This window comes from Eretmochelys imbricata, chromosome 4 (assembly GCF_965152235.1).
Source record: "Eretmochelys imbricata isolate rEreImb1 chromosome 4, rEreImb1.hap1, whole genome shotgun sequence".
Lineage (NCBI taxonomy): Eukaryota > Metazoa > Chordata > Testudines > Cheloniidae > Eretmochelys > Eretmochelys imbricata.
This window is the reverse complement of record NC_135575.1, coordinates 34045138-34064516: the sequence shown is the minus strand read 5'-3', so window position 1 is coordinate 34064516 and position 19379 is coordinate 34045138. Positions and strand designations below refer to the sequence as shown.

The window sequence follows — 19379 nt, the reverse complement described above, 5'->3', positions numbered from 1 at the left end:
TCTCCCACACTCCAAACCCCTCGGCCCCAGCCTGGAGCCCCCTCCTGTACCCCAAACCCTTCATCCCTAGCACCTCCAACTGGAGCCCTCACCCCCCTCCTGCACCCCAACCCCCAGCCCAGGTGAAAGTGAATGAGGGTGGGGGAGAGCAAGCAATGGAGGGAGGGGGGATGGAGCGAGCGGGGGTTGGGCAGCGGGGAAGGGGCTGGGGTATTCGGTTTTGCACAAATAGAAAGTTGGCAACCCTAATTGATCCAGTACTTCTGCATGCCTTTGTGTAAAGGATGAGTTCTGTGTGTATTTGTAATGTACTTTAACCATCACCATCCTGATTTTCTTCAAAGCCAGTGCTGCCCTTATTCCGTGCCATCTTAATCAATTGAGCCTGAAGAGCTTCCCCCACCAGTAGCAGTGTACGCGGGTCCAAACAGAGCCCATGCTGACTGCCTGGCTGACTGACTACCAACAAACTGCCTCAAAAGGGGAGAGAGAAAAAAGAAAAACTGACAAGGGAAGCATCAAGGACACTGCAATCTGAGCTTGATGCAGCGTCAGCAGCTAGAAAGAAACAGAGCAGAGAGGGTTGGTTGGGGCCACTCCCCCTTTTAGATCCTCAGAACCCTCCAGGATGTGGGGGCGGGAGGGACAAGAGGGTCCAGTGGACACTGCTTTCTAGAAGGTTCCAGAAGCTCATGGCATAGACGCCTTGATCCCACAATGTGAATATGCTGAGATGAAATACTCCAGTTCCAAATAAGTAATAATGGATAATGTTCTCAATAACCTATGCAGAATACAGTCCATAATGACGTGGTGCCTGCCCACTTGGATTAACTGTCGGTCTACTGTATAACTTCTGTAAGAAAGGAGAAGTTGAGGAATGAGGAGAGCCAGATGCTGAACCGAGCAAAAGTATGAGAGTGTGTTACAGGTATCCTATTGTGAATAAGACTAATTGCCAGTGATTTATTTAAATTACAGGGAAGTGAAAAAGAATATCCCCTGTACAGTTAAGCAATAACACACGGCAAATGTGTTTGAAAAGGGGTCAGTATGATCAGGGCCACCCTGTTACATCTCTCTAACCTCTGACAGTCTACTAGAGGCAAAAGTAAATGTGGGGAATCATTCTGTACAAACTGGCCTTCTTCCCAGATTTCCCTCTTCCAGCTTTCCTGTTTTTAAATAATGTTAATTACATTTGATTTTTCAAAAAGAGAGGCTACTATATACATCATTCGCGCACTGACCAACCAAGAGCAGTGTTCTTCCTCTTTTTATACCAGTGTAGTGCTGAAGGCCTGCTCTTTCAATGAATGGCCAGGCACCCTGTTGGCAAGTAGAGAGAATGTTAAAAGCTCTTTGGATATAAAAGAATTACCCTGACCTTCTGATTTCCCAAATTTGGAGATGACTAATTTATTCAGCTTTTGCTTTAATTAGGTGTTAGGGTGGGAAAGTTATAAGAAGCTGATTTCCATTGTAGTTCTGCCAGTGCTTCCTGATGGAAAAAGACACCACCCTGATGTTAAGAGCATTTGTGTAAACAAAGCACTTTGGGAGGCATAATGAAGCCAGGTTATAAGGGTAAATCTAATGGAGTTTAATTTGGTTGGGAGATGAGATGCAATAGTCTTATTAAAAGCAGACAACCTTCCTATGTGAGAGAGGTTACTCCACATTAGGAAACACTTTTAATGTTTTGATGTACATGGTAAAGGAGAGAGAGTCAGTCCCAAGAAAAACACATCATCAGATTTGTCAGACGTTGGAGTATTTCTAGTTTTCTTTGAGGACAGTGTCTCGCTACTTTGTTAAACATGCATTATTTTCTGTTTTGTCTGTTTTATCATTAGAAGCAAACTGCTAAGGAGGTCCACTCTTCTATGCTTATGGAATCTTTTCCCTGTAGGATTAAACTTCCTTATTAAATGTATTCAGAAGAAGTCTTAATTACTGCAAGACAAAAAGTATTGAAGCTCTTTTATAACTGAGAGATAACGTAGACACCTAACTGAGGAGCTCTCTGAACATTGGCTAAATATATTATTTGCTTTCCAGAAAACCTCATAATTATTAGATTGGTGACTTCTATGACCTCTTTAACCATCTCTGTGATGTAAGAGTTGCAACATGATGCCCTTGCAGTGCATAGCATTTTGTATTTGTCTTCCAGAGGTGGTATTTAGCGGTTAGAGTAGAGAAATGGAACCAAGACCCATTGGTTCAGCACTGACATTGACTTGCTGTGTGATCGGGAAGTGGAATCTAGTAGAACATTGCATGCATCATAAATTTAGGAGGTGTAATGAGACAGTCAAAAAATAAATTTTCTTGGAAAATGTTCTAAAAAGCATATTATATATCAGCATTTTTGATAGGGTGACTAATATTTGTCCTTTGGACAAGTTATTCCATAATTGTCCAGTGTGGGGTTTCTTGGTATGGTCCACTGTTGGAGACAGAATATTGAATTAGTTGAACTAACTGGTCTGGTCCACCACAGTAATTCCTAAGCAAGACTTCAATAAGACACTATGGGCCAGATCCTCAGCTGGTGTAAATCAGTATATCTCTGTTTAAGTCAGTAGAGATGTCAATTTATATCAGCTGAGGATCTAGTACAATGTGCATAACATCCACGTAATCCATTCATGTTTTTCTTGCATATATGAAATTTCTGCTTTCTGTTAAAGAGATTATTTTGCCTGTATGACTTGGCTCACTTTGGAATTGTGAACCCTTAGATGAGTAATAGAGACATCTTGAGGAATGCGTAGATTATTGAATTATAATAAAAATAAACAGGATTCCACAGGACAGATTGCACTCTTGCCAAGTAAATCATGTGACATTCATGTTTCAATAAGATATTCAGCTTATATATTTCTGTATATCAGGTCCAAATTCATTCTAAAAACTGTAAAAGCCCTAAAAATGTCAGTTTGGAGAAAGGATTAGATATTCAAAATGGCTCAGAGTGGTACTGTCTTAAGTGCCTAATAAATCAGTTTTATACAAAATTCTTGTAATTCTCTCGGGAGGAGGGAGAAAACTATGGAAATGAATAATTTCCTCTCTCTCTAGCTCCTGGAACTTTAGCAGTTAATGAGATCCCTTTCAGAGGAGCTTAGTATGAGAGCATTTGTTCAACTGACGCTGTGATTCTCCAGGGCCAGTTTAAGAACACTGTGGTCCTGTCCCACACAGCAGCATCTGCAAAGGGCAGCTTCCAGCTCAGACAAATTTAGCACAATATCTGCTGCTGTTACCAGAGGGTTGCCTGACATTGTAGAGCTGTGTGCCTGCCAACTGCAAGAGCTCTAGTTCAGGTCCTGACTGTGGTGATGCGCAACGCGGACTCCAGTCACCATCCAGTGGGACTCTACTAACTGAATTAAGCCTGCTCCAGTACCGTGTCTTTTTGTCTACTGCAAATTGGCAGTCAACCCATCATATCCCAAAGATGGGTTTCCAAAATATAAGCAGTTGTTGACTCAGCACCTTCCTGTTCCATACCTTTGCACTTGCCTGATTTTGGACCAGTTGTTCACTGGTCCAGACCCCAACATAAACTAGAGCACCAATACTGGGAATAACGGTGGCAGAAACCTAATGTTCCTTGGTGAGTTGTAGGAGGCGGAGTTATTGGTGGCCCAAAATCATGCAGGGAAGACTTTTAACCTCGTACTGCTATTACATTTTAAAAAAATCATAGTCTGATATCCTGCTTTTATTCTCCAGTGACAACCTCAGCAACTCACTCCCATCTGTGATTATAATGGTATCTAGAATTCCGCATTCAGTTTCTGGACACCTCAAAACCAGGAAGTTGTCACTAAATTGAAAGGAATTACCAAGAGAAGCAATAAAAACGGCCAAGGGACAGAAGGGATTAATTAACAAGGAAAGATTAAAAGAACTAAATGCTCCTGGATGGCCCAGTGATGATTAAGGTTTGATATGAACCATATAAAGGTATCTTGGATGGTTTCAAGGGAAGGAGTAATTTGAAGTTAACCAAAACAAAAATTTTGACTTTGTCAGCAAAAACTTCCTAAAAGAGAGATCTGTTAGTGTGTGTGTTTACATTTAGTAGTGCCAGAAGCCCAGTTAGGAGCAGAGCCCTGAAGTGTCTGTGAAGGGAGGTGGTGGAAGCTCCATTGTCTGGAGCTTCTTAAAGTGTATTAGAGAAAGTATAGAATTTATTGTTTGGCACAGACTCACTGAAAGAGGAATCGACAAGATAATCTAGTAGGTTTTCACAGTCTCTAATTTCTATGATTCTGGGTTAGAATTGAGCAAAACATTTATGGACATTCATGTTAAATTTGTTTATGGTTCACTTCACATGCTTTCAAACATCCAGAAATTTGAGGAGACTGAATGCTTTTTTTTATAGTGAACTCTGAGAAAACTTGGCAAGCTGCTGAGAATTTGCACATGTGAAATTTGAAAACCATGCTGCTGGAGAAAGTGGTATTCCTACTCCCTGCACATACACCAAAACAAATTCCCCAAAATATATGAGCTAAAGGGAGACCACAGAGCTGGGACTCTGGAGATCCTGCATTCCGTTTCCCGTCACTGCTGACTGGCCTTAATAATATTGTGCACATATGCAGCACTTCACAAAGATTATTTAGTTACATATTTAGCTAAATTGACTTAGTTACTGCTCCCCTGTATGACTGCATCATTTTGTAGACGGAGGTGTGATATTGGAAGTGGGCTTCCTACGTAGATCTGTGCAATTTGTACTCTGCTGAGTTTCAGCACAGTCACAGCTCAGCTAAGTCAGTTAATAAAAGCCCAGTGAATGTTGTTGGCCTACGGTCCACAATTTTTCCTGCAGTCAGAGTTCAAGCAGAGGGGCCAGAAAGAGAAATAAAGGTAAGGTAGATCACCGAAATTGCCACAGGAGCAGAAATTAAAGAAAAAAATCTGTATCTTAATCTTCTGGGATTTCGTTAAAATCAAGATGCTTTGTTCAATTTGGTCCTCACTCATGGCCTTGAAAAATCAATCACATATATTGCTGATAACATTCGTCACTCAGCTCTTTATAAAACTGTATTTCAGAAGGTTCTGCAGGCATTCACTGATTTTCTTGTGAAATCTGGTTTGGAGGTAAACTTGGTTAATTTGTAATTAGAGGCCAAAAGACCCAAATGCCACCAATGAATAAATCTGGAACACAAAAGTTTCTGAGACAAATCCTCACCTGGTGTAAATTGGCATAGCTACACTGAAGTCAGTGGCGCTAAAATGATGTACATCAGCTGAGAATCTGGCCAGTTCTTTTTTATTTTATTTAAAGAGACAAGGTGGGTGAGGTAGTATCTTTTATGGGACCAACTTCTGTTGGTGAGAAAGACAAGCTTTCGAGCTGCATACAGCTCTTCTTCAGGTCTGGGCCTGTGTGATTTTTTTCCTTAATGTAGTTTTGCTATTGGACTTGATCATACACCTATTGGTAAAGTTCCGACACCTGGTGGCTAGATGCTGGAAGCAGATTTGGCCATGGAGTGCAGCCTTCCGCCCAGTGGTTTGATTTGAACATTTGCTATTGTACTCAAAATTTAAACAGGGACTTTCTGAAGTGGGATTGAAGATTTACTGGTTTGCTAAAGCAAAGAGCGAAGCTGTGCATACTGTCTGTGGTGCTGAAGGCAGTAGAAGATGACAGCGAGAATAGCTAAAAAATACAACAGACTTCTGTACTGTCCCAGGTTACAGAGAGCCTCTGGTACTAATAGCTTAATTCTCTATACAAATGTAGCTATCAGCTCCAAGTGCACTTGCAGGAGCAGAATGGCTAGCTAGAACCCAGATGTATGAAGCACTGCTACGGAGCACCTGAGAGTTTGTACAACTCGTCAGTTTCACTCTGTTGCTAGCTGTACAGAATGGAATGGCAGGTAAAGCTGGGTGAAATTTTTTGGACAAAACCCTATTACTGAAAAACGCTTATTCCAGTCGACCGAAACATTTAACATGTTGCTATCAAATTCACCTAATTGTTTCGATAGTAAAAAAAAAATATTCCAAATAAGTCTAAACATTTCAATTTGACATTTTCTAAATTCAATATTTTCATTATTTTTATTTGAAAGTACTTTTCACTTTGAATTTTATTTCTGTTTTTAACTAATAATAATAAACCCCTCAAATGAAAAAAAATGTTTTGGGTTGAAAGAAATAAATAGTTTGACCCCAAATGAAATTTTCAACTTTTTAGTTTCACTGAAAAATATGAAATATTTTCATTTTAGTTGACCTGAAACAATTTGTTATTGTTTTGGTTTAATCACCACACTGAAAAATCAGTTATTTGAATAGCTCTAATTGCAGAGGACTATAACATGGAATTAAGCTGGGAGTGGATGTAGACAATTGTCTAATTGCTTGGGCCAGGTAACTGAGAGAGGCACCTTCTCCCACCCTCACCCAGTGCCTCACTGGCATGACAACCCTGCCCCATTCCCAGCTATGTTTTTTCCTTTAAAGAAAAGAAGGGTAAACTGAACAGGAGAAGTGAGCAAAGGTGTTGAGTGATTGGACCTGAGAATGTTGGTCAAAGGCCATAATAGTTAGAAATAATTGCTCTGATGTGCTGTACCCAAATGTACAGCCTGAGCCAATAGAATTAAACTGACTACAAATAAAAGATAGGTAGGGTCCAGTCCTGCTCCCATCGAATTTTAATGAGCATTTGGCCAGTGAAATCAATGGAGGTGGGTTTTTGCACTAATTCTTGGGATATGCTTAATCTGATGGTCATTAGGCAATTTACATAAAGATTGTTACACCTTCTAAATAAGAGCCTAAGTGTAGAGAGAGAAGAAAAAATGTGAAAAATATATGGAAATATCTCAAATCAGTTAAAAAAAGGAGTACTTGTGGCACCTTAGAGACTAACAAATTTATTTGAGCATAAGCTTTCGTGAGCTACAGCTCACTTCATCGGATGCATTTTCCACTGAATACATCCAATGAAGTGAGCTATAGCTCACGAAAGCTTATGCTCAAATAAATTTGTTGGTCTCTAAGGTGCCACAAGTACTCCTTTTCTTTTTGCGGATACAGACTAACACGGCTGCTACTCTGAAATCAGTTAAGCAATAACTTGCAAAGATTTACGTAGTATTTCGTCAGTGCAGGCTCTCATGCAATGGCATCTCAGTCAAGATCCTAATCATTCCATCTTTTCTGAATAAATTAGAGCAGATTAGTTAAATTGCATGTATTAAAATAATTTCAATTAATCATGGCCCATAAATGTCCGGACTAATTGAATCCATTTATTTTTATTTTGAAATACTAAACCCCTCACACACAATTTACAACAGAGGACACGCCAGTATTACAGGAGTCATTTCATTCCAAAAGAGATGTCACCTTCTTCAATATTTATATTGACAGGTTTCAGAGTAACAGCCGTGTTAGTCTGTATTCGCAAAAAGAAAAGGAGTACTTGTGGCACCTTAGAGACTAACCAATTTATTTGAGCATAAGCTTTCGTGATTATCATACACATTGTAAGGAGAGTGATCACTTTAGATAAGCTATTAGCAGCAGGAGAGTGGGGTGGGAGGAGGTATTTTTTCATGCTTTGTGTGTATATAAAAAGATCTTCTACACTTTCCACAGTATGCATCCGATGAAGTGAGCTGTAGCTCACGAAAGCTTATGCTCAAATAAATTGGTTAGTCTCTAAGGTGCCACAAGTACTCCTTTTATATTTATATTCTTCTTCTTTATATTCAAGGCATAGGGAGAAACAGACTATATTTGGGATATTCCCTACAGCTCTTCCTGTAATTGCTTGGGGAAAATTAAATTTAGCATTTTTCTGAAAAGAACAATACCCAAAAATATGAAAACATAGTTGTGGCTGAACTATGTTAAAATATTTTCAGGAAGATGAGATGGTATTATGGCTAATGTGCTGGACTGGAACTGAGGTGGTCTGCATTCTGTTCCTAGCTCTGCCAAAGACTTCCCGTGTGACCTTGGGCAAGTTACTTAATCTTCTTGTGCCTCAGTTTCCTATCTGTAAAATCGGAATAATACTTGTTTTCTTCCACTCTTTGTAGCTGTCTTGACTATTTAGACTGCAAGCTCTATGAGGCAGGGACTGTCTCTTACTATATATATGAACACAACCTAGCACAGTGTGGTTCTGAGCTCAGTCGGTGCTTCTAGATGGTACAGCAATACAAATATTTTGTTTTGCCTGTGAGGACAGAAGAATACCAGTTATCCTCATATAGGGATCTGTATTTTAACACTGCTAAAACATAAGTTTCCTAACGTGCATGGACCTAATTTTTTTAATTAAAACCCACCAGCACAGTCACAAAATCTACTCACATGTCCTTTACTATGTTGAGGGATGGTCATTTTTGGAATTACTTATATTTCACCCACCCTGGAAACTTTAAAAAGCTGTTGTAACAAGTTTTTATGCTGTCCTCACAGGCAAGAAGAGACATTGTTTTAACATAATTGGGCCATAACCATATTTCATCAGCCATGTGTAAAGATGGATTTTATTTTTATTTTTTTAGTACACAAAGGGTCCAAGATGCAACAGACAACATCCAAACGGTGCCATCAGGTGAGACTTGTTCCTGTATACCATGTATCTCTTCGTACACAGTTGATTGTTTTTTGTGAAGAAGCAGAAAGATGGCCCTGATCCAGATCTCAGCTGCTGTTGCATGCTTCCCCCAGCCCTGCCCAGAGAAAACAAACACCATAGAAAGGATACAGAGAGAAGAGCTGGTTTTTGACAGCTGGCTAATTTTCTTGGCTTTGGGCGTAGGCAGCGTAATAATAGCTAAGTGAGTTTGATAGACTGCCCTGCTCCTTCACTGCTATTAGGAAAATACTTTGGGAATTATTAAAAAAAAAAAAACACCAACAAACCCTTAGCATTCCATGCACGAAGGGTGTGACTGCTGAAGTAGGAAAAAATATCCTGACATCTCAGTTTCTTGTGTCAGATAATTCCTGTTTGCCTAACAGCTATCTCAGAGGTAAATTGGTCACTAGTGCCAAAAAAAACACTCATGGGATCCTGTGGGTCCTGAGGCAGGGAAACGTTGTTATTCTTAGGGCAGGGTCCTGAAAACACTACCGTGCACAGTGCTTATTATTGGAATGAGTCCAGGTGGGAGATTGGGCCCTTAACTTTAAAATATGCAGTTGAGGACAAAGAATTTAATTAGTCCCTCAGAGCAGTTTATCTCTAAGACTTCAAAAAGCTCAAAACAAACAGCATGTGCAAAGCTGTAAGGACCTGACCTGAAGGCAATAGCCTGCATACCAAGACCTGTTCTGAGTAGCATCCTGGCCCCCCCTTACACTGTTCTAATAGCAAAAACGGCAGGACAACAGCTAGATCTCTCCACTTCCCCCTTCCCCTGTAAACAATGACCTTGAGCTGCCCTCCCACACAGCCCTCATACAGGGGTGGGCCTAAGTGCCTGTATGAGTGAAAGCTTGTGTGTGGAATACTCCACACTGCAGCTGTTCCAGGCTTTCAGATGGTAACTTTGGGAGCACTGCAGCCAAATGTAAATTAGAGGCAAGGCTAGTTTATGCTAGCAGCCCTATAATTTAGAAGGTAGCATAAATCCCCCTTTCCCCCTCTATGCTGCAATCACTTGAGCTTGGTTGCATCTCAGAATCAGTACTCAAGTCAATAGGCGCTCAGAAAATATTAATAATAAGTGGTATTCTGTGCTAGTGAAATCAATAGAAAAACTTCAGTTGGCTTCATTGGGACCAGTCTCAAGTCACATATGAGCAAATCCAAGACAAGACTTTATATAGACACGTTATATATAATAATTGTCATCTGCTGTAGAACATGGCATTTTGAAATATTCCATGGTGTTAGGAAATTTTGTATTAACATCAGCAACTGCTCACTGTACATTAAAAGGACATAACACCTGTTCTCTAATTCCCTGTTAACTTCTGTGATGTTCCTATTTAAAAAAAACAAAAAAAACCCTCTCCCCTGTTGCTATGTGAAAGACTCACACAAACAGGGGAAAGTGACATATGGGGGGAGAATAAACATTGCAATCAATACACGAAGTAAACTGGAAAAAAAAAAAGAAAAAATGTATTCCCGCTTCTAATCTCTTTCAGATAAAGTAATCTTCAGTGTAACTTGTAATAACTGGAGGTAACACAGTTTCACACAGAGGCATGGTTTTAACGTTCATGGTGTCCCTTAAACCACTTTATAAGAATTATTATTTATTATTTGTATTACTGTAGTGCCTAGGAGCCCCGGTCATGATCCAGGATCACCCTGTGCTAGGTGCTGTACAAACACAGAACAAAAACAGGGTTCCTGCCCCCAAAGAGTTCACAATCGAACTGTACAACAAGCAACAGCAGATGGATACAGACAGATGGAGTGCAAGGAAACAATCCAACGATATTGGTCAGCATATTAGGCAGTGTTATCCGCACCAAGGCACCCAAACCATTGTCAAGCTTTTTGTGGGCATCACACCAAGGTGAGTTTAAGGAGGGATTTGAAGAAGGATAGTGAGGTGGCTTTGCAGATGTTTATGGGGAGTTCCTCCCAAGTGTGAGGGGCACCATTAGAGAAAACTTGGAAGTATTTGTTTGAAAATTTAGCAAGTGGCCAATGGAGGCTGGTATCATTTGTGGGAGTAGACAGTTCAGCTGAATGAGAGATGATACGTAGGGTTCTGTAAAGGGCCTTGAAAGTGAAGACAAGCTGGTTCATTTATGTGACAGAAAATGGTGAGTCGTGGAGGATGCAAGGAGAGGGATGATATGGCCATAATCGTGGGCTGGTAGAATGATTTTTGCAGCAGCATTCTGAAGGGATCTGAGCAGGGCAAGACTGCATTTGTCAAGATCAGAGAGAAAATTGATGATGTTATCAGGATGTGAGATGATGAGAGCCAGGACAAGAGTTTTAGCCGTATGGATGGATAGAAAAGGCTGTAACTCTAGAGATGGGATGCAGAAAGAATCTGCAGACATAGCCTGGATGTGAGGATTTACGGAAAGGTCTGTGTCGAAGATGATACCCAGGTTATGAGCTAGAGTGACAGGCAGGATAATGGGGGTGTCCACAGTGATCAAGAAGGGAGGTAATGGAGAGGGTTTGGGAGCAAGTTTGAGCTCTGTTTTAGCCATGTTGAGGAGATCTCAGAAAGACACACAGAGATTTTAATTTGGACAGAAGGAGACAGGTCTGGAGAAGAGAGGTTCATCTGTGAATCATCCTCACGGAGATAGTAGTTGAATTTTGTGTTTTGTGGATGAGAATACGCAAAGTAAGATATAGAGGGAGAAGAGAAGGGGACCAAAAAGAGAGCTCTGAGAAAACTCCACAAAGGAGTGGGATGAGGAAAATCTTCTGAAAGACACTCTGCAGGAGAGGTTAGGAAGGTACAAAGAGAACCAGAGAGGACAGAGTCGCAAAAGCCAAGGGGAGGACATAATTTCAAGAAAAGTATGGTCAATGGTGTTGAAAGTTGCAGGTAGGTCAAAGAGGATGAGAAATGGGGTAGTGGTTCTGAGATTTGGCTAGGAAGAGGTTATTCAAGACTTTGGGGACAGTAGTTTCCATGCAGTGCAAGGGATGGAAGCTGGATTGGAGAGGTCTAGGGAATGGATACAATTGGAGGAGAGGAATTATAGACAGTGTCTTCAATGAGCTTAGAAATGTAAGAGAGAAGGAGCAGTAGTTGGAAAGGTAAGAGGGATCAGAAGCAGGTTTCTAAGGTGGGGGAGACTTAAGTATGCCTGTATTATGGGAGGAAAGAGCCAGAGGAGAGTGAAATTAAGAAGAAAAGTAAGGGATGGGATAGGGTGGGCATGAGATAAAATAGGTGATGGGATGAGATCACTGGGGCAAGTGGAGGAGTAAGGGAAGGAGAGAAGACAGAATTCTGTATCTGTAACAGGGAGAAGGAAGCGAGAGTTGTGAGAGGGAAAAGGAGGAAGGCAGCCTTGAGGGGAAGGGGAAGGTCTTCCTATGCTGTAGTGGCTATATCCAAGCCCAATATACGCACAGTTATCACAGCAAGATAACAATCTCAGACAGCCTTTTCCCAGAAAAGGAATTTCTGTGTATTAGCAACACATGAGGAGAGGAGAGGCAGTGGAAATAATGTCCCACAACTTTGATTATTAAATAGATTAGAAATAAAAAATTTAAAACCCATAATTTTGCATATTAATTTTAAATTGATAAAAATTGAAAAAATGCTTAAAATAAAAATCTATAGTATCAAAATTATTAAAAATAATTTGAATGCCTCCAAGTCTATGTACGTTGGGGTCAAGAAGGAATTTTCCCCCAGGTCAGAATGACAGCAACCTTCTTTAGGTTTTGCCTTCCTCTGCAACACGGGGCATGGGTTGCCTGCCAGGATCATGTTGGTAGATCTTGCTTAATCAATTCCCTGCCACTGCAGGGGCCTTAGGCCTTGGGACCCTTCTATTCTCTGCTTCTGGCACACAATAGTTTAGTCTCATGAGAGTTGTAATACTTTGGTCCAGTTTCAGTCATTGGGGTTTATATGCTGTCTGGTGCTGGTGGCCTCTTATATACAGGAGGTCAGACTAGATGATCTGGTGGTCCCTTCTGGCCTTACACTCTATGGACGAGCTACTAATCTGTGTGGATTTCATTATGGCTAATATCTGTAATAAATGCCAAGAATGATGTCTTACAAATTCAGTCTGTGGAAATTTCCTTTAAAGATATGTCCCAGGTGAAACATATGACTTTTAGGCAAAACCTATTTTGATACCCCGGATCTCGGGGGAAATCGTAACTGCTGAAGTTGGGAGCCACAAGGCGAGGACTGAGATGCTGCATTGGAACAGGAGCACTGGAACCTGGGTCTCCCACTGCCTAGGTAAGTGCTGAGTGATCGTCATAGTTCCTCTCTCTGGGCCAATGCTCAAACCACACCTATTGGACGGAGTGATAGGCAGGGGAATGTGTAGATTGTGAATCTCCCTGGGACTTAGGTGAAGAAGTGCTTAGTCTGGTCAGGATTTAGGCAAGACTTAGTTGTGCCCATGCCAGTTGCTGAAATTTAGGCACCTTGGGGTACTTTAGAAGAGAAACATAGGGACATCTGGTGCCTGTAGAGTTAGGTAGCAGCTGAGCAGGGGTGTTGTGAATGCCGAGGCATCTAAATTGGCAGTTACGCACCCAAGTCCCACTTTGTAAGCTCCACTCTAAAGCTCTTATGGATCTAAAGAACAGGGAATGTATATTTGCTGAATGTTTCTGACAAGCAGCAAATAGTAAAAAGTGGAACTAGTAAATGCTGATATAGAAGAAAACTGTAAGGGGAAAAGGGAATCTGTGAATCCTCAACAGAATGTAACTTAGTATTTTCAGAGTTCAAAAAGACCCTTGTGACTGGTTCTGGCTTAGCTTAGCTTACCTATATTTTGAAGCCCTTTTTATATTGGACACAGATGCTAGTGCTTATGGATGGTGGGGCAGTGTTAACATAAGGACTATCTGAGAAGATATTGGGGAAAAGGAGCAATGAGAGCATGGTCTCATCATTAATTTCTCCTCAAAACTGAAACAACCCACAGGGCTCTGAGCTTTGGCTAACCACTTGGGTCAAAAGGGGGAATACTTACAAAAATGGAAATTGTATGTCGTCCATTACAGATCACTTAAGTGACTGTGGGATGGAAGGGTAAGATTATTAATATCACCAGTGAAAAGTTATATTTGCTTTTCTTTGTTGGAATGGTTAGCATTGTGGATGTGGTATGTAATAATGTAAGAATATTGATCTGCTGTAGTAATCTTATGAACACTATATGGGACCTAGTCAGTGAGGAGAAGTTATTATATATTGGGTAATGACCTTTCCCAAATCAATGCATTAATCTAGTTTAATAGGGAGCCGTTGGTAAAACAAGCAGGAAAGCAACACAATGGATCTAGATAGTGGGAGATCCCACCACTAAATCAGAGGGGAGTGCAGTGGGTTGTGAGTTTGCCACCAAGACCCTAGACGATTTTGGAGTGCCTATAGGAAGCTTGGACCTATCCACATCTCCATGTGGAAGATGGATTAAAACCTGGTAAGATGGACATATAGTCTGTTTTTAAGACCTATTTTTATGAAAGTCTTTTGTTCTAAATACTTTGCTTTAAGACAAGGTGGGTGAGGTAATATATTAGACCAACTTGGTGAAAGAGACAAGCTTTTGAGCTACACAGAGCTCTTCGGTTACTGGATACACACAGTCTTTGCTCCCAGAGGAAAGAGAATTGCAAATATTGAACACAAAATAGATTTACTGAGGTAATTACGGCTGCAATATATGGGGCTACAGCCCAGTCGGAAAATAGCATGATTCCATCCCAGGTGCTGACCTGAGGCCCGAGAGAGGGGTAGAGGTGCAATTAGCCTGTAACTGTGACAGTAACAGTGCAACAGCATTATCTCCCCCAGACTCCATGAAAGATATATTCAGAGGACTACAACAGCATGAAGCAGTGTTACACACAGGGAGAGACAGTTCCTTAAGTAAGTACTTATGCACTTCGTAAAGCTGCACCTCCTTGCAGTAACAGCAGCTGTTCTGGGGTATTATCTATACATGATACGTCCAGAATTTATTCCAAACCTTGACCCAGACTAAATTGCATGATCCATAGCCATTTTACTTTGTCATGCAGACTTCTAACATGTTTGTTTTCCTCTTGCAACTTTTCAGTCTACCCCTGTGCAAATTTAAACAAACCCAAACCTCAGTGGATTTTGACTGTTTATGGTCTGGAAAGACTGCAGTGAAAAGCCTTGTGTGCTTACAGTACACAGGTGTACAACAATGGGTAATGGAGAATGTGATTTAATGAGCAAGGGAGTTTTATAGTAACCTGGTGTCTGGTTTTCTTGCCTACAGAAATAATAAATGGAGTTAAGTCTGCTACATATGGTTTTGGTGAAAGCCAGGTGGTTCTCTGTTAACTAAAATTCCCCTCAGACATCTGAGAAACACAGAAGGAAGATTTGGAACAGTTTGTTGTGTTCAAGTGTAGGGACATTAAGTGATGAAATTAATCAATGGCAAATATTTCCAAAATGAAAGTCTGTTACATCCTAGTTAGTTTATAAGCTCCAAGGTCAACGTCATCAGTGTGGTACCATTCAACGTAAAATATTTTGTCTGATGCCCCATGTAAGTTATGTTTGACTTTATCCATGATTCATAACGAATGTTAAAAATTAATTTGTAAGAATTATAGCTGTCCTGATCTGTAGAGGCATTGAGTGGAAGTTACAGGTACTTACCAACTCTTTAAACAGAGTGAACTGCTTTTGAGTTGACACTGTCAGCTAGTAGCTTGATCCAAAGCCCATTGAAGCCAATGGGAGTCTTTTAATTGACTTCAGTGGAGTTTGGATGGAGCCAAGACCATTATCGTACAAAAGCATCATAGTTAGGAGGGAACAAGTGGCAGATAGCTACTGGAGGAGTTGATGTTTGTGCGATAAGATGCAAAGGTGGACGGAGAAACTGTTGTTGTGTTTTCTCCCTTTGAAAGAACATGGAGTCTGAGGTAGATTCTGCTGGTGAAAGCTGTCTTCGGTGTGTGGATTTTTATCTTGGAGCTAAACTGACTCAATCAGCTGCCCAGCATCCCATGATTTGTAATCACAATCTTCAGTCCCTATGTCTGTCTAGACTGATCTCTTAAGGAACCCGACTATGAAAACCCACGGGAGGCTTGGCCACATTTCAAACAATCTGGATGGGATTTTTGAAGGCAATCAGTGTTGACGCGCCTATTAAAGCTTTACCAATAGCTAAAAACTACACTAGGAACAGACTTAGACCAACTCCAAGTTTTTTGAAAATCCCACCTATTGGATTTTGAAGTGAGTGAAAATTAAAAACATAACCAGGTAGCTATCACTTCAGTTGTACTCACTTTAAGGCCAAAAAAATGCAAATTGCCAATGTTAATCAGTGCCTGTAATTTACAAAGATACTTTTTATTTTCAGTCAGTTTGGGAGGAAAGTTAACATTTCTTCAAAAACTTAAATTATAAGACAGTTAAGATGATATACAGTACGTTTGATAAGTTTCCATTAGAGGTTAGCGCAATATCTTCTCGTTGACACTTAGAGAGGATTTTTCAGGAGGATTTTCTTTAGAACAAGCTATGCAGTTATTGAACAATAAAGGAAATGGGTAGCTATAAATGATGTTTTAAGGCTATATTCAGATCTCATATAGTCATCTGCACACCCGAAATTGTGCCTGAAATGTATGGAAAATGGTGCTCTCTACTAACATAGTGCAGCTTGTAGAGTCTGTTAGTTACATCCCCAATTAATGAACTCCATGTGGGCAGAACCCTCCATCCTTGCTAACTGCCATTCACTTTGGTGACATTCTGCATGGATTCAGGGGTGAACCTACATAGAGCTCATTGCAAGATCAGGAACTTTGGCAGGAGGACTGAGAATCATGCAAAAAGATGACCCAACAGAGCAAGTTAAATGTTGTCTCCTCTACCAAAATGGAAGTGGACTGAACAAGCTCAGTAACCTTAAATACTTCTTTTAACCTTTTGCAGGGGGCTAGTGACAATTCAGTAGACTCCGTCAATCAAATCAGGCAGAGTAATCTTTAGAGGTGAGTGACGAACTCTTTGACTAGGGGTGGTTTGGAAGCTGAGCCATTATATGCTGTACACCAACAAAGTGAAAATGTAGCTGTTTATAGTATTAATCTTGCCTCTTGCTATAATGTTCATTTGTTTAACCCTTTCAAGCATAGATAGTGGCATAATAATATTGTATACTGCAATACTGATGAAAGGTCCATTCACTACTTGTGAGACCAATGAAAATTCAGAGATCCACCTATTGGTACATGCCTGTACATTTGCATGTTGAAAGGGCAGAAGAAATGCACTGACCTGTGATATACCATCTGCACTAACAAAACTTCCATATGCCCAGTCCTAATTGCAAAATGATTAAAACCTGGGTGGGTTTTTCTTCTGGGGATGAAATAGATCCTTATTCTAACCAATTTACCTGAACCCTGAAGGGCTGTAACATGTTTTAACTGTCTTACCAAATCATATCTTGGTACAAAGTATGTATTAATCCTTTTAGGATGAGCTAACCCAAGGTATGTCCCAATAAGAATTTGAAATTAGGACTTTAATGTCTTGCAATGTCATCCTTATGGACAGGGTGTGCAAGACTAGATACAGGTTTTTGTTGAAACCAGAAATAACTTTTATAAGATCATACATAATGATACATTGAGCTTACACTTAATTATTTTAAAAGGTCATAAGGCCTTTTGTCTTCTGGCTGTACCTTTTTGAAATCTTACGGTTGTCTTCCTAGAACAATTAAACTTATCTTTAAGAAAGTTAGAAGTAAAGTTGTCAAATTTAAAATTGATTTCAATGCTGATAATAAAGCTTTTTCATTTAAAAAAGGCTAGACAAGTGGAGAAATTCAACATTTCTCCATGGAGTTGTACATTTCTCACACCCAAAATGGATGACTAAAAGAAAAAGCCCAATATTCTGACAGATATTTATTCCATCTACAACTAACATTTTAGCTCTAAACATTGTGTTGTAGTTTTCTAAGCAGTCTGGCAAGGACCTTGTACAGATGCAAGATTCAGTGGCCAGTTATATTTCAATGCATTAGCGCAATTGACTCACTTGTGCTGCTTAGATAGTAACAATTACTATCAGCACAGACTCTGGCCCATCCTGTCAATAGCAAAAGTGCCACTGACTTCAACAAGCTCAATGCTGCAGATCGTAAAAGCACCTCCTTAGAGGTGCTCAGCATCCTACGCTCCCAGGGAGATCAATGGGAGTTAATAGTAGGCAGCATCGTGCTCATCAGCTGGTGTAAACTAGCTTAGTACTATGACAACCCATTGAATTACACACTAGCTGAGGATCTGGCCCTTTGTTTTCAGTCATAACCTCATGGAAAAAAATCACACTAGTATTTAGGGCCAAACGATAGAAAATGTCAGGACACTGCTGATTTATCAATGGTCACTAGCAGAGGGTCAAAGAACACACAGAGCTCACATACTGTATTTTAGCTTGAAAGCACAGCTGCTATTTACCTTGCAGCTGAACTCTGTAAATATAAGAAACATAAATACATTAGTAACCACACACATTTACACAACACAGTACTAGCAATATTAAGGGATGCAATGCCTACTCTACATAACAGCCTTTTGTTAATATAGATACAGCAGAGTAAATGCTATTTGATACGTAACACACCCTTCTTTAAAAGTTAATGGCAGTAAAATAGCCAAAGTTCAGGTCCAGGCCTCAGTTGACTTCAGATTATGAAGTCAAACAAATCGCACAGCATATCATTATCATCAGTATGGCAAAACACAGAACAGCAGTTAATATTACCACTGAGTTGGAGATCTCTTCTGAAGACATTTAGCCACATTTGGCTCTCCTGCCCATTTAATAGGAGCATCTTTCAGGCATGGTACACTGTACCTTTATCACACACAAGTATGTGGACAAGGAATAATAGTAAAAACACCCAATATTGGCTTGAAGTTTGCATCCTTACAGACAATTTGCATTATTTTAAGTGGAGTTTCACTGGGATTTGCACAAAGCGGGCTAACTAGGTGATCACTGTCCATATTTTCCACTTTGGCCCACAGTTTTCTTTTAACTTGATGGGAATAGGATTAAAGAGAAAGAGAAATTGTATATGTTCTTTGCCAGTCTAGGGGTGTTGCTAATGTTCTTCAGAGCAGCGGCCTTTCCTCAAGCTCACATCATCTAATCCAATGTCCCCGGTTCTGCCTTTCCCTTTTTCACCTTTGAAAATAACCTGGGGAAGGAAATAAGACACAATCAGATGTAAATTTAAAACAACTTGACAAGAATAGCTACCTGTTCTGAAGGGTCCCAGCAAGAGCATGGTCAGTCCTAGCCTCAGGGAACTTAAAGACCTACCCTGGATGTTGGTATTTGTAATGGATAAAACACTTCCAGTGATCTATAGAAGTGTACTTACTCTACTGATGGAAGCAGTGTTCAGGGAGGAATCTCTGTCTCCAAAGATGGTGATCCTTCTCTTTACTGGAAGGAATGATTTAAATATATCTAATCCATTGCTTTAAAGATACTACAAAAAATAAAATGGCTCTTTAGAGGTATTTTGAAAACATTTTCCCTTCCACATCGCAAATTGATCAGTTTGAACACTGGATGTATTATAAGCTGGATCTAGAAATAGTATCCGCTGCATAACATGTTCCAAGCTTCTGCAAAAATGTGCTA

The 19379-nt window shown here is 40.2% G+C and overlaps 1 protein-coding gene and 2 long non-coding RNA genes across 4 annotated transcripts in view; 2 read left to right on the top strand and 1 right to left on the bottom strand.

The window, feature by feature from the left end:
* The first annotated feature begins 763 nt into the window (after nucleotides 1-763).
* Nucleotides 764-10538, top strand: LOC144263959 (uncharacterized). The gene is made up of 3 exons (XR_013345886.1): nucleotides 764-931; nucleotides 8574-8623; nucleotides 10300-10538. It is a non-coding gene; the product is annotated as an uncharacterized LOC144263959 (long non-coding RNA).
* Nucleotides 10539-12696: 2158 nt separating this feature from the next.
* Nucleotides 12697-19379, top strand: part of LOC144263958 (uncharacterized) — a 46493-nt gene continuing 39810 nt past the window's right edge. For both annotated transcript variants that reach the window (XR_013345884.1, XR_013345885.1), the window contains exons 1-2: nucleotides 12697-12932; nucleotides 16644-16702. This is a non-coding gene — a long non-coding RNA (uncharacterized LOC144263958). The remainder of the gene's footprint in view (nucleotides 12933-16643; nucleotides 16703-19379) is intronic.
* NPNT (nephronectin) overlaps nucleotides 18832-19379 on the bottom strand; it is a 90607-nt gene continuing 90059 nt past the window's right edge. The window contains exon 14 of the mRNA XM_077815105.1: nucleotides 18832-18927. Within this exon, the coding sequence (XP_077671231.1) occupies nucleotides 18832-18927 (96 nt within the window). The remainder of the gene's footprint in view (nucleotides 18928-19379) is intronic.